The sequence below is a fragment of the Antennarius striatus genome, chromosome 1 (assembly GCF_040054535.1).
Source record: "Antennarius striatus isolate MH-2024 chromosome 1, ASM4005453v1, whole genome shotgun sequence".
NCBI classification, from domain to species: Eukaryota; Metazoa; Chordata; class Actinopteri; order Lophiiformes; family Antennariidae; genus Antennarius; species Antennarius striatus.
The window spans coordinates 23,822,707-23,835,788 of NC_090776.1; the positions used below are offsets into that span (position 1 = coordinate 23,822,707).

At 38.5% G+C, this 13,082-nt stretch overlaps 1 protein-coding gene across 1 annotated transcript in view; it reads left to right on the forward strand.

Moving 5' to 3' along the window:
- luzp2 (leucine zipper protein 2) overlaps positions 1 to 13,082 on the forward strand; it is a 148,495-nt gene that overhangs the window by 86,539 nt on the left and 48,874 nt on the right. The window contains exon 5 of the mRNA XM_068319528.1: positions 1,891 to 1,953. Within this exon, the coding sequence (XP_068175629.1) occupies positions 1,891 to 1,953 (63 nt within the window). The remainder of the gene's footprint in view (positions 1 to 1,890; positions 1,954 to 13,082) is intronic.

A 13,082-nucleotide genomic window follows, 5' to 3' on the forward strand; every position in this document is an offset into this window, starting at 1 on the left:
GAAGATTTGAACATTCATTTAATTTAGCTCAAAAACGATAAAAACAATAGTCCATTCTGCCAGGTAATTGTTTTTTGTACCTTACATAAATTCAACACTGTGTCCAGCACACTGAGTTGGTATATTATGTTTATTATGAGTTTGTTTTTTCTTGTAAGCCTAGAAAAAATCCTAAATGCTGCAGAAGCAGGTCTTTTTAAAAAGATTTTCATTCCATTCCCAGAGGCTCTGGTGATGACTGAAAGGCTCAAACATGAACCTTGATGTTATCATGCTGTGGGCTCGAGTCAAATGGTGAGGCTTAGTTTATTGTTCCCTTGGGGTTGTATACCTGCTATGAGGTCACCAGCCACATGAATCCTTTCTTATTTGTCCCCCAGGTTATCTCAATGACCTCTCTCAAGGGCATGCAATGCTCATAATTTTCCTCTTCATGAAGATAAACAGAAAAAATGATAAAACCTTGACCTATCTCTGTCTCTCACAAACAGAATTCATTTCTGGAAGATATGTTCGTCCATTGATGCAGTTTTCCATCCAGAGCTGGTCTTTGAATCTTGGTTTGGTTGCTAAACATCAACCATGTTGCATCTATGATGAAAGACTTGTGATAAGGAAAACAAGCAGTGGTTCAATGGGGGAAAAATGTATCAGCATTGTCACGTACCACAATCAGTCCCTGATGAAAGATTTTAGAACATGTTAAAAAAAAATATTTGCAAGGCAGGAGAAAAAACCAATGTGACATTTTAATTTAAATTTTAAAGTTTGTGAACCTTGATCTGAGGCCATCTGAAGAGTATGAAACTTGATACCAGTAATGAGTTAACTGGTGCAAATTTTTTGCCTGCAGTATTCTTTCACATTATAATTTCAGGCACACTAAATAGTTGTTGCAAACTGAATGTTACAGAAGCTCAGGTTAAATTAAAGTCAATAACTCAAATGCAAACACAGTTTTTGCTAGCTGCACAACTTGTCAAGCATTTAGCACTTTTGCTTTGAGTAGGAGTGCTTTAATAGTCATTTTTCTCGGCAGCAAAGATGAGTCAAACTACATTTCAAAGTAGTGCTTCTTCTCAAAGGCCATGACAGTGGCTAAACATGACCTTTGATGTTGTGAAGACATCTTTGAGGGTATGAGTCACCTATTGTGGCCTGGTTTACAGCTCCCCAAGGCTTTTAACAGGAAAGTAATAAAAAAAATACTGTGAATTTTTTTTCAACAAAACAACAGAGAATGTAAGGAAAGAGTAATGTTGTGCACACAACTTACTTGTGGGAGTACCCTGAACTCAAAACTATAAATCAAGGATTGCAAAGTTTGTTTAATCTTGTGATATTCTTCATGCAGCCTCACTGTATCATTAAGAAATCCCACGAGAAGACAAAGACAAAATGAAAAATATCAACAAGTGTCCGTATACAAAGCCTGATGTCTATTCTGCCAGCCAAAGAAGTTCATTATTCACATTGTTGCAGTGGACTACATGTTGCTGCATTTTGATGAATGTGAATGATGTTGTTTATTATGAGTCAGTCCTCCAGATACCTACCTACAACAATAAAGCAATAAAGCAGCAATAAAGAAAAGCAAATGTGTGTTAATTTGTGGCTAAAACCTACTGGAGTGATCTTTGATTAATAAAAAAAAGTTGTTCCACTGGATGAGTGCAGGAGACTCTGGATGGTAGAAACTGAATACAGCCTATATTTTAAGCCTATTTTGGAATTTTTTTCAACCATTAAAAGAATTAATAAATCTTACCTCAACTATTGCTGTCAATGTACATTGCTTGATGGGATCTATAACGTCATCAAATTGTATACGTCCAATGAATCAAAAAATATTCAATGCTGATCGTATTATGTTGTCTGTTCTGTCTATAGATTAAATTTCTTAAAGTGGAGATGGAGAGGAAGACTAAAATCATCAAGGATTTACAGCAAGAGGTGAGTCATCAAAGTTTTGCATGAAAAATTTACTTTAATTTACTGATTAGAGCCCACTATTTCCTTGTCTCATTCCATTTCATTTAATGATTTTCTGTGTTTGCCAAATGACTTCTGGCAATCTCCATATTCTGGGGAAGAGCTGGTTGCTTTAAATCTGATGGTGGACATATGCTGGCATGAATATATCCATTTTACCAATTAACTTACAAATCATCTTTTTTCTTTTCCTTTGGGGTAGGTTATGTGTCTCTAGGCACTGGTGTCTCTGCATGTTTCTATATGGATTCCTGATTCCTATTCAACAATAATACAATAATACAAAATACTTTGTCTGAATTTTAATTCTGATTCTGAGGCCCTGACAAAAAATCTGACATTGCCAGCTAATGCCTCAGAAAGCTGGGGGGGGAAAAAGCTACTTTGGAAAATCCACTGGAGCTGCACTGCAAGTATTTGATACCACATTATCCTCAGTTTAGCTCCATTAAATGCATAGTTACATTAGTAGCCGATATCTTCAATGATTGGCTTTATTAATTCAAAACTTTCAGCATTTTCAGTTGGGACTTTCCATTGTTGTGTTTGATTGTCTCCTGCTAACCAACATGAAACACATAAAATAGCCAATTGACACTTCTGTTGACCACTAATGTGACAAATGCTCTTAGGTTTGGCAGCACCAGACACTTCATTGAATGAACACTAAATATAGAGAAACAGTTGATGCCATTCACCACCACAGAGTTTAACAGTTCTTTTCTCAGATTGACCTACTCCATTTTTAATACAAAAACTAATTTTAGGTAATTTCAACTTTCTGTATTATACTGTATGTACATGTTACACACATGAATGAATACATTTAATATCATTGGCAAACGATTTGAAGTGACATAAAGAACAAAGTGGGACAAAGAACTTTTTGTGACAAAACACTAATATTCTTATTATGTCAAATATGTTTACTATGAGTTCCCTTTTGGACATGTTCATTAAAATTATCATAATTCAAATGTAAACAAAGCAGTCACAGACTTTAACATCCTGTGACACCCTGACCTACTTGCTTGGGTCAAAGATCAAAGCTAGTGCTCTGACCTACTATCACTGGTCAAAGCTCTAGCTTTGATCTATGGTCTTACACTGGTTTTCCTCCTCGACTTTCTATTTTATACGGTTCCTGAGTGTACAAATGTTGAAATTTTACCTTGACCTAATTTTCTCAAGGTCAAGGTCATCAAGGTCATCTCATTTTCGTTCCCATGTTCTCTCTGCAAAGGTTGCGAATGTATTTGGTGGACATACTAAAGTATGGATGGACGGACGAACACTGACAATTACAATACATCACTACTTTGAAGTGGGATGTAAATAGTTAAAAAGCTCATAAATATTAATGTCACTCCCTGTGACCCGCTGCGGCAGATAAAGCAGAAGAAAATGAATGGATGGATAGTCTCATAGTGGTTTTGGGTGTCATGAACTGCAGGCAGGCTCTTTTAATGACATTATAAGATCATGAGATATGACGAAGAAAGGACATTTTCACAACATGCTGCTCACTGCTGCAGTGAGGGGAAAAGTTTCACCAGATTTTAAAATTAATTTGAGACTAGTTCTGACTTAATGCAGCTGTCATAATGATCAAGTGCTTTTAAATGAACAAGCAAACAATGACATACTTACATTGATTCCCTTACAAAAAGTGTTCAGAAAACTTGCTGCCAAAATACAGATTTCTTTGGAACATAACCATCACAGTATTAAAGACGCATATTTCTAATGTTCTACCCAAGGTGATATAATGAAGGAATGACTTGAAATCCATCCATCAATCTATCTTCAACCGCTTATCTGGGGCCGGGTCGCTTCAGCAACAGTCTCAGGAGAGATACTGATACATGTGTATTGTCTACCAGATGGCACATTTTATATTCATTCAGGTGTGAGAATTAGAGAACATTCATACATTGCATGCCAAAATGCAGCATAATAGGTGTATTAAGATTAAAATGCCCCAAAATGTATCTTTAACCACATAGCCACATAACAGGAAAGGGAAAGTCTTATGAGATGAAATCATGACCAAGGAAGAAATACTTACAGAGGAGAGCAACAGCAACATATTAAAAAAAAGTACAACCATGGAGCACATTTAGGCATTCATGTTAGGCGAAAGAAAACCTTGCTAGATATCAGAATTGCAGCTTGTTGTTCTTCTCCTTTTGGCTTTTCCCTTCAGGGGTCGCTACAACGAATCAGTTGCCTCCATCTAACCCTGTCTTCTGCATCCTCTTCTCTCACACCACCTACCTTCATGTCCTCTTTCACTACATCCATAAACCTCCTCTTTGGTCTTCCTCTAGGCCTCCTGCCTGGCAGTTCAAAACTCAGTAGCCCTCTACCAATATATTCACCATCTCTCCTCTGGACATGTCCAAACCATCTCAGTCTGGCCTCTCTGACTTAATCTCCAAAACCTCTAACATGTGCTGTCCCTCTGATGTACTCATTTCTGATCCTATCCATCCTGGTCACTCCCAAAGAGAACCTCAGCATCAATTCTCTGTCACACCTCGTGTCTAATAGTTTCTGTTTTTCATTTTACCTTTCCTACCATATCATATCCGATCCTTCCCTCATTTGCAATCAGTTCATTCCCATCACCTGCCTTCTCTCCACACGCCTGCAGCCACTCCCCAATCTGCCTCCACCCTTCATATGCCACCTCAGTCTTCTGCTCTCTGCCAGATTGTTTCGAGTTCGCCCTGACCTTCCAGCCTTTGTATCCTGCTTGCTGTTCTAGTTTATGTGATTGACTCAGCCTGTTTCTCGGACCATGCCTTTAGTTTACTCCACCTCGGATATGTCTGCCTGGTTTTTTTGGACTGCCTCTTGTGTATGACCCTGCCTGGATTATTGGACTCTGTCTGTTCTCTTGCCGTCTGTCTGATTCGTTTGCTGTTTGGACTGATCACCCGATACCTGAACCCGGCCTGTTTGATTAAACTAACCCTTTTTGAGATTCCTGACTCGCCCGTTTGTCTGTTGTGCTTCTGTGTTAACCACCAGTCTTGTTCGAGCCGTGACAATCTCTGCTACCTCCAGCTCTGTCTCCTTTCTTTTCCCCAGTGACATTGTCTCTAGACCAAACAACATCGCTGGTCTCACCAGTTTTGTACACCTTTCCTTTCATTTTAGGTGAACTCTTCTATCACACATCACACCTGACACTTTTGTCTACCCGTTCCATGCTGCATCTACATACAGCACTACTTCACCTCTTTTCCACAGTCTCCAATGTTCTGGACTGTTGACCCTAAGTACTTAACATCCTCCACCTTCTTGATCTCTTCTCCCTGTAAACTCACTCTTCCACTTAATTCACACACATGTACTCTGTCTAACTGCGGGTAACCTTCATTCCTCTCCTTTCCAGGACAAACCTCTACCTCTCTAGCTTCTCATCCACCTGTTCCCTGCTCTCACTGCAGATCACAATGTCATCTGCAAACATCAGTCCATGGAGATTCCTGTCTGACCTCGTCTGTCAGCCTGTCCATCACCATAACGAACAAGGGGCTCAGAGCTGATCCCTGATGCAGTCCCACCTCCACCTTGAACCCCTCTGTCACACCTACAGCACACGTTACCACTGTCTTACTCCCACCCCACACCCTCAGTCAGCTGGGAGGCTCCAGCTCCCTGCAAAAACAGTGGATGAAGTAATGTGAATGAAAGGATTGATAAAGGATGATCAGGCTGCATGAGGACAGGCTGTAGCACTTACTCTAGTAAACAAAACAGGTTTCATAATGTAAAAAAACAGGTTTTGGCAAAACGATTATAATTTATATAATGTGTTTAGCTGACTAAAACAAAGTTAGTATAGTGTGAGATCACTTCATCATTTTATAGGCATAGAAAATACATGTCAAGAACAAGAACAGTCATATTGACTAGCTGGCCCTGAAGTGATATTTGCTCCAATATTTGTCTCACACACAATGTTAAACCTCTTTATTGTGAGTCAATCCTTGACATACAATACTAATGCTGCCAAAAAAAAGAGCTGGGAATGGCCACTTCATTGACCAACAGTTTGACCTGAATCAGACTTATCTGAACTGAAAATGAAGATGTGCGACAAAAAAGTACTTTTGGCAGACTTGGCAGGCACATGTTTGTCTACACCACTTGAAATAGCAATGCTGTCAACTACATGAAGGAATGTATGAGCTGGGGCAGCTTTTAGTGAATTATTGCTCTTCTATAATTTTCATTATTGACATCTTGTGGTTTGCCTCTTCCTCCTCCAAATTTACATATCTTGCAAAATGGTTTCTGTTTGAGGGCCTTGATAATCACGTACAGAGTCATTTGTAGTCAATAGCAGACCTGAAACACGCCTGGCATGTGTGACACTTTGACATTTAAGTCACAGCTACATGCAGTAAATCATGAGATACAATTTCCCTACATCTATTACACTTGCGTGAGTTGCAGAAAAACTCATGCATGCAGAAACTCAAAGGTCAAAACTGTTTCCTCTCTCTTCAGTCCTGTGCTGCTACAGATGATGATATTTTCACATAATGACAATAACTGTGATTAAACAGTGCCTCATAGAGTAATTGGTAACTAGCAGATCACATGATAAAAAGCATATTAATTGCATTAAAAGGTCAATACTGTGTGTTTGTACAGTGAGATCTATCTATCTGTCTATCCGTCTTTCTGTCCATCTGTTTGTCCGTCCATCCACCCATCCTTCTCACCATTGTAGGGTGATATCTATGTACTGAAGAAGCTTGGGTCCTCTACCAGAGACCTGGGAGTTTGAGGATTCAGCAAAGTATCTTAACTTTTCCTAGGATTGCGCTCTTCTGCACTAAGGCTTCAGTTGTTGTTCCAGGATTCTGTTGAAGCCATTCTCCCAGTTTGGGTATCACTGCCCCAAGTGCTTCTACTACCTCAAGGACCACATTAGTATTAACTTTACACATTTGTTCCAGCTGTTATTTCAACCCTTGATACTTCTCCATCTTTTCGTGTTCTTTCTTCCAGATGTTGGCGTCAGGTGGTATCACCACAACTATCACCCCTGTACTCGTATGCTCTTTGTCCACCACCACTATGTCCACTTACTTAGCAAGTAGTTGTTTGTCAGTCTGGAAGCTGAAGTACCACAGGAGCTTAGCCCTGTTATTCTCAATCACCTTTGGGTGTATGTCCCGTTGGAATTTGTATACTTTTAGTCCATACTGGGTACAGATGTTCCTGTATACTATACCAGCCACTTGATTGTGTCTCTCCAGGGTATCCAGGTCTGGTGAGTATCATACACTCTGCTATTACATGCTGGACTGTCTCGGGCGTTTCCTTATACAACCTATACTGTACCTCTGTGCTGTCTGTCATTCTACCATTTTTGAGCCATTGGTAGATCTCATCAGGATTCTGCTGCCTGAGGCATTCACAGAGCAGTTCATCTTTGGGGGCTATCTTCTTGATGTTAGATATTTTATCCTGGACAGTGGATCTGATACTCAGTAATACTTGGCCTCCCTATTTCCACTTAGCATACTGCTTCAGGGTGCCATGTTTGGGGTGAAACACTCCATGCAGGGGCAGGAGCTTACTTTTCTTGATATCTGTGGATTCTATTTCCTCTTTTGGACAGTTTATGATCCCAGCAGGATATGTGATAACTGGCAGTGCATACATGTTAATGGCTCAGACTTTGCTCTTGCCATTCAGCTGACTTCTCAATACTTTCCTTACTCTCTCGAGGTATCAAGTACCAGAGAAAATCAGAGTAAAGGTCTCGCTTATTCTTGGTGTACGGCTTGATGTCATCCATTTAGAGCAGGTGGCCGATTGTTGCCCTACTTCAGAATTGATATTCACATCCATTATTGAGACGATCTGACTGAGGGGGTTTAGGCCTACACAGAACAGCAGTGGCAATAGTGCATCCTCGTGATACATGCCACGTTGACTTGGCCAAATGGCTTCAAGTTGGCCTCTTGGCTGATTGTCTTCCACATTTCCATTGCTTTAAATGAAGGCTCTTTGTGTCTTGTTGATCTTATACGTTAAAAAAATTCCAGTATGTATATGTGTTAGGTTTCTGGTAACCATTCCAGATAGTGCACTGGATGGTCTGTCTATTCTTACAGTCTCTGTGGACTGCTCTTTTGACTAGTAGCTGGTATTTGGCTCCTCTGGTGATGTAACTGGTGTAACTGTATCCTTTGTTTACCAATATTACTTATTAAATGTGTTTTTCTGTTTCTTCTCACTCTGAATTGTATTGTGGTGTCACCAGGAAGCTTTACAGCTGCAATTCACTGTGAAGTCATTATTACTGATTTGCTTTCAGGCCTTAATCTGAGTATTTTGATCGAGAATGATTTACACTCTGATTTGAATCCTGCTGGGATTCATCATTTTCTCACAGAGCATAGTAATAGACAGCTTTGCCACACACTCAGCTCTGTGCTGCTGATGCTGATGTTTTATAGTCTAAAATGGCTTCCTGTCAGTGTCTTCTTTTCATGTCCTCCTGATGTAATTTCACTAGCTAAATGGCAAAAAAAAAAAAAGGAGCGTCAAGGCATTTCCTGCATCTGTCTGTGATGCTGTTGCTGGAAAAAAGTGATGTGAAACTGAAGTAGGCATAAATTGGAAACCACATCATTATTTGTGCTGACTGGACAAAGAAAGAGTAAATTAAACCAGTGAAGTTAAAAGAGGTTTCAGTATTAATAGACTGTTGCAACTCATGCAGCAGTATGCTTTTATGCATCTTTTAATTACTACTGACTCATGCCTTGAAGTTAATTGTTTATGACATTCATAAGTGAAGAAATTTAAACATTAAAAAGATGTGATATCAAAACAGATGAGTATTTCTACTGACATCATGTAAGTTTCATCTTGATGTTTTAAGTCATTTAAACTGTAACAAGAACAACAAAAGTGGAATCTTAAAATAAATGGTATAATTTCAAGGTCATCTTGACCTACGCAAACATTTTAGAGGTAGTTTAACCAGTAAGTTTGAATATGAAATATTCTCTACCTCTCATACTGTCATACATTCACAGCAATAACCTGTTTGACATCATTGCCTTTAAAAGTGAACTACTTCCTTGCTTTTCCAAAAATATGTTACTGACAGGTAGTCCTCATGATACGAACATCTGACTTGCAAATGTTGATAGTTACAAACCAACGTGCGGCGCCATATTCGACCACTGTAGTTCCCCTTTCTGCCACAACCCATGCTGAGCAGCGTAACATTAACACCAGATAGATGAAGATTTCACAGGTCATGACAAAGTAACAAAGCAAAAGCGAATTGTTTGTTCTGATGTCAGACTTCATGTGGCTTTCCTGTTGGTGCATCATCTGCAGCGTTTTGTTCTTCTCTTATCCACATGTCTGCAAATATCTGAGCAGGGAACAAACACACAATATATATACTTTTCACATCTACAGAATCATGCATTTCAATTGTATTTACTTTATTTTAATGTCAACCTTAAAGCCTGTAGATCTTTGGACCTGAAAATTCCTGATTTAGTGCTTGCTCAGATTTATAATCAGGTACTTTTATTTCCACATTTAGATTTCTGATTGAAAGCCACTTCTAATGATCCAGAGTTATGTTGCATTTTACTGGCCTTCAGGCAACTCTACGGTTACAATGATGGCAAGTTACACCTGCCATCAAAGAGATGTTTCCCTCTCAACTATGTGTCAACTTGAGGAGAAAAATTATACATCCTCATTTGCAATGTGTGGGATGTCTGTATGGGTAACTCAAGTACCCGCTGACAACTCCTACATTTATGCATTAGCCGTAGAATCTCTCCTAGAAGGGGAATTAAATTTATGTCACTTACCACATTGTTCTGCAGTTGATATGAAATTTTTATTCTGTGTGGTGCCATGGATACTGGTGCTGAACTTAAATGATAGAAACTTGTTGAAGCAGTGAAAAGACAGGCCACATGTTTAAGAGCTGGTGTCAATGCAGTCATATAAAAAGAGTGCTTTATTCTCCACAGTGTACCATACATATTGATTTCTGACCTTTTGCTTCAAGACAAGTGACTTTTTTTTGTTTCACTCATGACAGTATGAAGTAGATGATCTTAATTTTACAAAAACTCTTCATGATTATGATAGCTTTAACTACTGGTGTTTCTTTGAAATTTCCATAGATTATTTTTTTTAATCCCTTGCTTTATTGTTGCAGGAGGTTATATTATATACACACACACACACACACACACACACACACACATATATATATATATATATATATATATATATATATATATATATATACACATACATATACACACACACACACACATATATATATATATATATACATATATATATATATATATATATATATATATATATATATATATATATATATATATATATATATATATGAATATTGACCTGAAGAAAAATCCATTAATATCAGTGAGTAACTAAAGGATTACTGCAAGTGGGAAATTCAGTTCAATTAAAATTTATTTTGAGTGAAAATAAAATTTAAGTTCAATTTGACTGTTCACACACTCACACACACACACACACACACACACACACACACACACACACACACACACACACACACACACACACACACACACACACACACACACACACACACACACACACACACACATATATATATAAAAAAATTTTTTTCAAGGAGGCAGTTAAAATGAAGCCTCAAGAATTAATTTAATTAAAAATTTTCCATACAACTTCTTTACAAATGAGTAAAAAAAAAAAAAATCAAACATCATTCAGTTTAGGGGGTAGTATTACAGTACTTCTGACAAGTTCTTCTTTTTCAACACTGTGTGACTATTGTAATTACACAGTATCTTTAACATGTGGGATGAATATTGACCTGAAGAAAAATCCATCAGTGAGTAACTCAAGGATTACTGCAAGTGGGAAATTAAGTTCAATTAAAATTTACTCTGATTGAAAATAAAATTTAAGTTCAATGTGACTGTTTACAAATATTGTGAAATATATTGATGAAGCTAGTAGATGACATGTTGCAGTGTTCTGTTTGCAATTACAAGTGTATTCGGGCTGAAATCAGACCAAATTATAATTCTGGGGAGATGTAGATGATGAAATATTAGCCATGCTCCTCTCAACCAGGATTTATGTAATCCTCCTTGAATCCACCATGTCCAGAATGTATAAAGGAAATTACCTGAAAAATATCCCTGGAGACAGAAGTCATCTAATTATATGACCTGTGAGAATGAGCCTTCTTGGTTTTTCCATGCTTTGTTCCTCTGCAGTTTGACAGTTATTAAGCTCCATGAAACCTGTTAATTAGCTTTGGTAGCATTTCACAAAACTCAGGAGGCCTGTCTAGCTACATGACTGAGAGCAATTTGACATGAAACTTAGAAATAGACAACATATTTCCCAAACACATTATTTTAATAGCAATAGACACTTGATTATCCACATTAACAATATATGGACTTAAACACCAATACTGATGTCAGCTGTGGTCATATACAGTAATAATCTTAATCATAAAAGAACAATGTAAAAATGATGAGACATGAAAGACGTTCTTTTAGTGACTAACAAAGATATTGCCGATGGTTATTCTCAGTCATGTAGGTCATGGTAGAACTAAATATATTATATGATTTTTGAATAAAATCACCTAGACTTGTAAGAAGAGCTTGAAGTCATCTCCCATCTCAACCAGGAGGTTTGTTTAGTTCTGAATGGCTGGTTGAGAGTTTCAGATATTTACCTTAGTTAAGTCATAATGAGAGGTGCTGAAATCCAGTCATATAGGTTTCACCTACGGGCTCTTAGCCCCCACCCCAAGGAGGTTAGAGTCACTTCAGAGTCATTTGGATGTTAGTTTACTCCAACCTTCATGAGAGGTGAAATGACTTCATATTTTTTCGACACACCCAGATGACTCTTCAGAACAGGGATATTAACACTTCTTTCTAACTATTCATTTTCATTCCTCCTATAGTCAGTGTTAGATTGGACAATACCTTATAATTTTATTGCCAGAACATGGTTTCTACACCATCTATGATGTTTAGACTCTTATTCATACAGTATATTTGGGCTCATTCACTGCATCCACTGGCACTGGTGATGGTGGCTGATGACTCTGTAGAGCCTGAATAATAATGACAGAAATGAAACTTTGAAGGCTGTACAGCAATGGGGTTGTGGAGGGCGTGCAGAGCAGCAAGAAGAATGAACTAGAGGGAAAGAGAATCTAGAATGACAACAGCAAGGTGATATATATATATATATATATATATATATATATATATATATATATATATATGTATGTATATATACACCAAGACACACATGGACAAGGGTGGAGAATACGGAGTTGTTGGAATGCTACTACACGAGTAATCCCAGAAAGAGGGGATATATGGGGCAGATGTGGGACCAATGGATGCTTCGAAACCCACAATCAAGGCTAACAAAGAAACAGCTGTTAGCCCAGTGTTCCAACATCCGTAACCGAAAACTGCTGTCACATCTAGAGACCGATGAAATACTACAACAATGCTATGGCAAGGGGGAGCCAGGACGCCAGGTCAGCGGGGGGATATCACCAGCCCCACAATCCAAGATTGGGTACCAAGCCCCAAGAGACATACACAGCTTCAATATAAGAGCTGCTGACCTGAGATGGAAGAGCGTGACCCAAATGGAAACCTGGCGCCTCCGAAAAATACCGAAGCTAAGTTGTCAAGTACCTTCAGAAAATCTGCTAGAAGATGTGAATGCTGCAATAAGAACCATCCCCACAGGGAACATAACTGAGACCAACAAGCTGATCCACAGTACAGCAACAGTAATCCTTGAGATGCTGGGATATAAGATCAACACAGGGCATAACAAACAATACCCTCCATGGAAGAGACGGTTAGAGGCCAAGATAAAGGCGACAAGGAGAGAAGTCAGCCAGCTAGCCGAGCTACAGAAGGGGAACATGTTAAATAAAGGGGTACCTAGGAAATACAGCAAGCTCTCCATGCCTGAAGCACTCAAAACTGCCAAACAGA